Here is a 9,398-nt window from a genome sequence, read left to right as displayed (position 1 = left end):
CCTTCTTTCTGTATAGTTTAGTTGTGTATTTGATGTAATTTTAGTACGTTGTTATTGTGGTCGTGCATGTATGTATGGTAATGGCTGTAGTACAGTACCTATGTTCTGTATGTATGTTAGTGGACATTGTTATGTATACGTATGTGTATGTATGTATGTATGTATGTATGTATGTTAGTGCATATAGTACATACCTATGTTATGTATATATGTATGTATGTTAGTGCATAGTACCTTAGTAACCTACTAGTAAAGTTATGTATGTATCATGTATGTTAGTTCATATAGTACGTACCTATCACAGGCATGTCAAAAGTTTAGACAGTTTTCACATGATGTGTCTATGCCAGATTGCTGGTACCAGATGGCAGAATTTGGTTCCTAATACGGAAATTCTTAAAATCTGCAACACGGATGGTATCGAGACATTCCTTCTATCTAGTTAGTCAGGGCACTTGCTTCTTGTGAATGTTGACAGAATACCGAAGGCTGTGTTCTACAGACAACTAGAGGGAGCACGTTCACAGGGAGTTCGAAACAAAGATTCAAAGACAGTCTCAAGTCGAACTTGAAATCTTGCCATCTAGATCCTCTACAGTGGGGAAAAATAGCTAATGACAGGTCTCTGTGGAGATCAACATGCAGTACTGCAATCAACAATTTGAAGACGATTGCTGTGAAGCTAAGATAATGAAGACACAATGCTGAAAGGCAGGGAACTACCACTGAGCACCAAAAACACCTATGACATCTGTGGTCGTGTCTGTGGATCACGTATTGGGCTATTTTGACACAGACAAATCCATTAATGAGATTTGTCGAAATCAACAGCTCAGTCCATCATAGTACATATTAGTAGTTCCTTTAACTTAATTAAGTTAACTGTACAGCCGTAAGCTAGAACTAGCAATCAGAGTTATGAAGATTCATATGCCTGAGTCAATTAATTAAACAGTGCTATTATTTATAGTAAATTTGGTTCTTGTCATCTTCTTCACGATTACTTTTGGTGTTCCATGTACTTTCTAGCTTCAAGGACAGTCTCCTTAATTAAGTAGCAGGTGAGAAACTCAGTGGAACTGTAATAACAAAGAAGTTCCAAGTAGTGTACTAGGACGTGCAGCCTTTTGACAGGGATCCCATACATGCAGGTCTACAGGACAACACAGAAGGACAGACACTACAGCTAGGAACCTGGTCGACATCATATTTACCTTTCTGTGCTCTTCTTCGTGCTGTTTCCATTCTGCATGTATCAGATGAAAAAAAGCTAGCTAGTGCATTGAGACAGTTCGCCAAAAAAACATAGCCAAACTCATGACAAGTCTAGAATAGAGCTCAAGTTCAGCTACAGAATGAAAAACAGACGACATGTAACTGATGTAGACACATACCAATTTCTGAGTACTTTAGACCTACAGTACCGACCTGTTGTTACGGAAATGACTCTCAAATGTTCGCGCGTCAACGTGATAACATGTGTATGTATTGCACGTGCCCTAGAGGGAGCGCACGTTGGAAGTCTAGGGCGACGTTTACCGGGCATCGTTGGAAATGATCTCTAGACAGAGATGACATGTCTAGATTTAGCAAAATCCTTTCGATGTCTGCATGGTATCGTCGATTGCGGTCACTGTGGGAAAATTCTTTGTTCTAATTACGTACATTACTAACTTTACGTCAGCTTAGGGGATGCTTTCGTTTCTAAAATGAGCGTAGTTTCAGCGGCTTCGATGTTAATTAGATAACGACAACGACAGTGACGACGACGGAGACTCCGAGACCGACTTTTAGATGTTGTGAACGTCTAGAACACACTTATAATATGTAGATATTGTGTATCGCGCATCTTCCGTTGTTCATTGTAAGCTGCAAATCTGACTTTTATTTTGTCGTGCATTGCATGCATGTGTGCATAGCTCTCATTAGAACCCTTTTAGATCTGGCATCGCGACAGCTACTCTAGGGGCGCTTTCGATTTGTAATTCCGGCAGTTCTAACTGCAACGGAACTGCTACAACTTGCATTTGATTAGTCTTGGGACTGTTTGAACTGATATGATTTCCACAGTTCCGTTCAAGACGCTGGAACTGCTAGCTATAGAGCTGACGGCGCGCTCTCTGCAAGGTTTGAAAGTTCGAGGCTAGACTGACACGCCTCTTTTCTGCAGTCTCGGAAAAAATTTAATGCGCGCTATTTGCAGACAGCAATACTGACAGTTTCGTGAGTTTTATCGCTGCGTTTGAGGAATTGGGTGCATGACAAGGGGCGGGGCGCTGCTATACATAGTAGATATCTGAAGTCGCTCTGGTAGTCGACGAATCGGTAGCTGGTGAAGCCGTGCTAGACTTTGTTTCGGTTAGCAATTCAGGTTCACAAAACAGATTTTTTATTGGATTTAGTTCTTGTTCGGTCATGCGCGCAGTTCCAACACGCTCTCATTTTCAGTTTTTACACGCACGCACAATAATTATTACACACACACACACACACACACACACACACACACACACACACACACACACACACACACACACACACACACACACACACAACAAATAAATAAACACACTCATGCACACACACACGTGTCGTACCTAATATAAACAAACGTCCATATCTAGCTAGGTCATATGTTTCTCTAGGAACGAGTTCGACTTCTCTGGTCGACAACAAACCAATTCAACGACATCCTATTCCGACAATTAAGTCAACATTGTCCGCATCCCGGCGTCTCTCTATCAGACGAGATCTAGTGCGTAAAAAGTGCGTTTGATACCAACGTTCTTTTGCCTCCACCAAAAAGAAAAATTTTGTACGCTCACTTGGTATAAAGACAAAAAGAATAAAATCATTTGGTGTTCGTTCAGACAAGCACGAACAACAACATGGTGAGTCGTCAGGCTCATCCATAAGGGCAAGTTCACAAGCGTAAGCGCTGCTTTGGATTACGTTCTGCATCACGATTTTAAGTTCATGATGCGCTTGAGTCTTGAGCATCACAGCAAAGAAGCTATTGAGTACAGACTGAAGCACTGTACACAAATTTATGGCCTACAGAAAGCCCTTTGGACGCATTGTTTCTGATTACAGACAAATTAAACTTTATAACACTGGTTTTTGGGAAGAAATTTGGAAAGCGGTTGCACTACAATAGAAATTTCAAAGAAAAACCGATCAGATCAAGAGAGTAACTCGGATGCATGGAAAAACATTACTTTTCCCACTTTGTCATTTTTGTTACTCAATTCAGTGGCAACAAGAAAAAATATCAAAACTTGGATGGTGACTGGAAGCCTACTAATCTAATCTTTCATTCGTGTCATATTGACTATGATTATTTCGTGGACTTGGATAGTCCTGATCTTGTCGGGGGTCTGCTCACGTTCTCAAAGCTCTCGGAGCTCCCTCTTCTACACGTGCCACAAGAGAACCGATCGGTCAACGAAACAAAGTGTAATTACGTGACAACGTGACGCTGATACACTCAACGCGACTTGCACACACACACACACACACACACACACACACACACACACACACACACACACACACACGCACGCACGCACGTACGCACGCGCGGCTAGCTGTTGCACAGTAGAGTGCACTACTCTACTAACTGCTATATTGTAACATCAGAGTGCTCTATTATACGTTAGAATAATCTAATTAGCACATCATCACAACCTCACTACACTCCTCCCACCTTAGTTACAACCATCATACTTCTGTACACTAAAACTTTATTGTCAATAACGCAACACACAAAAGTTGAACAATCTTTTTACGTACAGTCATATAGTCCTGTGGTGGATGTACCTCACGTCTGGATCTCTCTACCATAGGCTCTTCGTCTTCTGCGTCATCCACTGCTAGTCCTCCTTGATCTCTCTCCCATACATCTTCAACTAAAACATATGTGATCTCTGGTTCTTCGCAACTTCCTGCTCTCTCCTCATTGTGCTGCCGTCTTCGAAATTAATCCTCTCCAGTATTTTGTAGATTGTCCATCCTCAGATCTTCCGATGTTTCCAAATTCTGTGACTTTCGATAGCACACTTTCAAACGATCCCGTTGAACTCTCTTGGTTCTACTTTTCCATGCTTCCGGATTCCATAGTTGTTGTAAGAATTCGAAGCCGCTGTCACGACAACATAAGGATCTTCATATGGGCAGTGTAATTTGGACACCATTCTTCGTTTCAATGCTGGGTTGTGCAGCCTTGCATAATCTCCAACGACAAAATCTCTTTCCTTCCTCCTCCATAGTTATTCCTCTGCCGTTCTCGAGAGGCGGCAATCTCAACTTACACGACTTTGCATGCTTTACGTATCTTAGCTGATCTAATAAGATTTATATATACTTGTCCCATTTGGATTATCTCTGCCAGCTCTAGGAACTGCCTTCTTGACTGCGACTGTTTAGCCCTTTAGAGAATGAAAGCGCTGTTTGCAGACTTCCCCTGCACAATCTTCCGAGTCGAAAGTTGCGAATCCAAACCCTTTCATGCTATTGGTCAATGGATCAATCATCAAACTAATCTCCAACACTTTTCCATACTGTGAGAAGTACTGCCGGATGTCGGATTTCTGTTGTGTTGTATGACAGACTGTCAACAAATATCTTTTCTACTCGACCTTCGTAGCTGCCTACTACCTGGCGCTTAGGCTTCCTGAAAGTTTGACTGCGAGCCAGGGCCGTTCTCTGCAAATTGTGTTTTCGATCTCATTTGCATCATTTTGCAGCTGAAACCACCAACAAGAATTTGTCTATTCTCGTCAACCATTCGATCATCAGGGGCAACTGACAACGGAATCATTCCCTTTGGCCACACCAACTTATTAGCTGCCACGTTTACAATCATTTCGTTGGCACAGAGGAAGTCAGCACTCAGTATAGAAATATCAACTTTCTCCACAATAAACTGCTGCTGCTTCCCCAGTCTCCTAACACGATTGGGAGTTCACAAACTCCTGTGTAGTCTAAAAATACTCCCGTCTACAGTTTCAGACTAAGACCTGGCTTGACAAATATAGACTGCGGTATTGCCAACTCTCTGGGAATCAATGACACCACAGAGCCTGTATCGATCAAAAGTGGAGTAGGCACATCTCCCTGATAGCCCTTTACGACTACTGAACCTATCAGTTCTTTTGACACACCGCGAACCCCTGCTCTAACGCACACTAACCAATTGTCCTTTTTATTAGCTATAAAATAGACTTCTGGCACCGACAGTATGTACACGAGCAACCTATTCATCTCAAATACAGTACTTTTTGGTACCATCAGATTGTGGTAAAACCATATTACTTATTTGATTACTTACTACTACGTCAAGGATACGCTAATGGCGTTTAGCTTTGGAAGCCGTCCGGTCATGGCTGGACCAGCCGCCACCACCCAGGGATATTGCTCCTACTTTCGGATGATTGAATGAGGGAGGGGCTAGATATGAGTGAGACAAGACTATTGTTCAGAAGACCTAGAGAGCTGAGTCGACTAGCTGCAAGAGCTATACGTGCGTCACAAACGCCAGAAATGGAAATTCTTTGTTTCTCCAACTCTAGATTCTTGCTTGTCGTCTTCTTACTAGGCACATATTCAGCCTTGTTGCTGTGCGGATGGCTACTGTTTCATGATCACACCAATGACGGTAAGCATTACTCTGCTAACGAGTTCGAACGTGCATGTATGACGAGTGTATGGGCTGAAACAGAAGGGAGATGTAGAAATCGGGCTAGAGTGTAGGTAGAGGATAGAGAGCTGTCTTTCGGCCATTCTACTTTCCAATAATTATTATCCTAACATCTTTGCGTGTGCGTTGAATTATTGCAAAACTAACGTTACCACCAGTTGTAGCACATATTCATATCTCGTTTCCACTTCTTCATAGTTGCATCTTTCCACTTTGATAGAGGGGGGGGGGGGGCTAGATCTGCTAGCATGCAGTCAACTAGTGTTCTCTCTTCTAAATAGTGAAATTATTTGTTGCTAAAATTTGACTAATAATCTTTGTACCAAGCAATTGTATAGTTATCAATTAAACGAGCAAACAAAGTTAATTACCGTATTACCGCGCATAAAATACCGCCCATAAATGCGCATGCGCATCTAATATGTGAGTGTTCCGAACCAGTGGCAATGCGCTTGTAACTCGAGATACTAGCGCTTGTGTATGAGGTTTATCGGTCAGGTAGCAGAGCAGGTAGATGAGTGTCGGGAATCTATATACAGAGATGTATTTATAGCAGAATCCGTTGAGGTGTGGTGTCGTCGATTGCGGTCAACTGCAGGGAAATTCTTTGACTATTACCTCTATACACTTTCGATTACGTCAGCTTGTAAAGAATGCTTTCGTATCTAAAAAGAGCGCGGTTTCAGCGGCTTCAATGATAATTATAGCGACGACGACGACGGGGACTTCAAGACTGACGTTACTGACGCAGACGGCTCGAACACTCAGCCGCATCCTCTATCTGCATCGTGCATCCTCCGTTGTCTGTTAGTTGTGGGCTAACAAATCTAATTTTTATATTTTCGTGCACTGTGTGGGTATCTTGCATCGCGACTGCGACTAAGACATGTCTAGCTCTCATGACGTTGTGTCTTAGTTAATTGTTTTATTAATTAAATAAAGCACGGCTTTCTTGAAAAGGGTCCTAAAGCTGTTTATAGATTGAACCATCGCCCGGAAGTATGACGAGGTCTGGCTACGCGCCATCTAACGTGTTACTAGCTGGCTTGGCTGTCCCATTGTTACGTTCGTAGTAGCTCCGTCTCAGACTAGAACTGCAAAGTTTAGTATACTCTAGCGCACGTTAATTAAAGGGGAACTCCCACGAAATTACAAGTAACGTTCTCATGATAGTACTAAGTGCCCTGACTCTATTGGTACCTTTCTTTCTTAATACAACTCTTTCTGAACGGAGAAATTGAGCTTCGAACATGGGGGCGTAACCTTATGGCAGTCGCCATTTTGAAATGATGACGTAGCAATATCTTACTCGCGTATGTTGCTCTGTGTAGCGAGGATATATCGAGGGTCAGTCAGAATTTGAAAGGATGTAGCATCTAATAACACACTATCTTTAACACAGGACCAAAAATTCATTGTTTTCAGAAATTCCTTGAGTGAACTGTTCCAATTCTGCCCAACATGTGGCTCTTCTGTAGTCAGCCAATCAGAATCAACAAGTGGAACAATGTTAGTAGTAAAAATGGAGTGCTCAAAAGGGCATAATGTAAACTGGCAGTCCCAACCACTTGTTGCTGGTCTACCTGCCGGAAATCTTATAACCGCAGCAGGGATTCTGTTGTCAGGAGGAACATTCAGCAAATTCGGCCACTTTGCTCAAATCATAAAATTGCAATTCATCTCGGAATCATCATTTTATCGATTGCAAGATGAATACCTGTGTCCTGTGGTTAATGAAACGTGGAAAAGTCACCAGGAATCTATACTAGAAAACTTCAAAGACAACCCTTTACACCTACTGGGAGATGGACGATGTGACAGCCCTGGATATTCCGCTAAATATTGTACATATACTCTAGTGGAGCAAGATACAGGGCTTATTGTTGATTTTCAGTTGGTGAAGGTCAGCGAAGTTTCCAATTCTGTTGGGATGGAAAAAGAGGGGTTTCTACGATCAGTCAATGAGCTAGTAACTAAAGGATTAACTGTGGCTCAAATTGCTACTGATAGACACCTGCAGATAACGTCTGTCATGAAAAAGCAGTTCCCTGATATAGATCATCAGTATGATGTTTGGCACGTTTCAAAAAGTGTTATCAAAAAGTTAACCCAACTGGGTAAGGCAAAGGGCTGTAGTAACCTTCTTCCATGGATAAGATCTGTGGCAAATCACTTGTGGTGGTCATCAAAATCATGTAATAGACAGGCTGAAAATCTAAGAGAGAAATGGAATCAATGTCCATTCATGGGAGAATGCTACATCTTTTGGCAAGTGTGAACACAACGAATTGTCACTTGAAGAGAGCCAACGAAAGCAGTGGTTAAAGAAATGTTCTCCTGCACATGATGCACTGAAGTCGGTAGTCCTAAACAAGAAGCTTTTGAAAGACCTTGACAAGCTAACGGACTTCAGCCACACTGGTAATTTGGAAGTTTACCATGCTCTTCTCACTAAATATTGTCCTAAGAGGCAACATTTCAGCTACAAGGGGATGCTTGCAAGAACACAGCTGGCTGCACTTGATCATAACCACAACACAGGAAGAAGGCAAGCTACCACTAGCAGTGGAGAAGTGAGATACAAGGTGGTTTTTCCCAAACCTACCAAGATCTGGGTTGCAAAGCCCATCACTGAATCAAAGAGCTACGGCTATCTGCAAGGAATCCTTAAAGCAGTTTTAAATAAACGACAGCTGAATCCACAACCTCTTTGAAAACACAAAGCCAGACAACCTCCAGTGATTTTACCAGCCAACATTGCCACCTGTGAAAGACCACTCAAGGAAACTGTTGTTAGTGCTCGTAAAACAAGATTTACATAGAACATACAACTATGGCATATAAACGCTATAGCATGTATAAGATGGGACATTAGTTGACACAGATTCTTAGAATTAGGTAGTTACAAGCATTATTGTCAAAATCATGTCTAATCATGATGCTCCCTAAACCCCACGTACACATCGCCTTCTTCTGGGAAAGGTCTTCTAATAGCAAAACTACACATGATGGTATGACCATTTTAGCACGCCTGCCCAGTCTCGTAGGAGCTCAATGTGTGAACTGCCTGTATGCTGTCGACCTCAAAAGCCTGTAAAGTGAAAGACAATAAACAAAATGGCAATACCGTACGCACTTGTATCAAGAAACCTGTGATTCAGAGGTTCTGTGAAGGAATCTTCAGTGACATCTACCACTGCGGACACAGCAGTGTGCAGAACGTCGTAGTTGAGGCAGACAAGCTCAAAAGTTGCGTGTTCTACCACACACCGTAAACCACAGAGTCTCTAACTTAGCGCGTCAAACTCTTGGCAGCAAAGGCAGTGGGCATGACAACACACTGACCGCATGTGCACCAGTCTGAGTTGACCAAGCGCTCGGGGATTCCGTCCCCTGTGTCCGAATCAATTTCATGAGAGTTTCCCGAACTCGAACTGCTCTCAGCGTCATCACATTCGGCTCAAACTGTACGGAAGCTACGCCATGTACTCTGATGACAACACATGCGCAATCGGTAAGATATTCGTACGTCATCATCTCAAAATGGCGACTACCATAGGGTTACGCCCCACGTTGGAAGCTCAATTTCTCCGTTCAGAAGAGTTCTATTAAGAAAGAAAGGTACCAATAGAATCAGGCCACTTAGTACTATCATGAGAACGTTACTTCTATTTTCATGGGAGTTCCCTTTAAGTTTAAG

General features: G+C 42.4%; 2 protein-coding genes across 2 annotated transcripts in view; both read left to right on the top strand.

Moving 5' to 3' along the window:
- Positions 1-7,220: 7,220 nt before the first annotated feature.
- LOC134185191 (uncharacterized) lies at positions 7,221-7,976 on the top strand. Its single transcript, XM_062652973.1, has one exon. It carries the CDS (start codon positions 7,221-7,223, stop codon positions 7,974-7,976), a length of 756 nt encoding a protein of 251 aa, XP_062508957.1.
- Positions 7,977-9,181: 1,205 nt separating this feature from the next.
- The window catches only part of LOC134185190 (carbohydrate sulfotransferase 11-like), a 4,161-nt gene continuing 3,944 nt past the window's right edge, over positions 9,182-9,398 (top strand). The window contains exon 1 of the mRNA XM_062652972.1: positions 9,182-9,212. Coding sequence (XP_062508956.1) covers positions 9,182-9,212 — 31 coding nt within the window. The remainder of the gene's footprint in view (positions 9,213-9,398) is intronic.

Source organism: Corticium candelabrum, chromosome 10, assembly GCF_963422355.1.
Source record: "Corticium candelabrum chromosome 10, ooCorCand1.1, whole genome shotgun sequence".
Classification (NCBI taxonomy): domain Eukaryota; kingdom Metazoa; phylum Porifera; class Homoscleromorpha; order Homosclerophorida; family Plakinidae; genus Corticium; species Corticium candelabrum.
The sequence above is the reverse complement of the archived record's forward strand: the minus strand, read 5'-3'. Positions and strand labels throughout refer to the sequence as shown.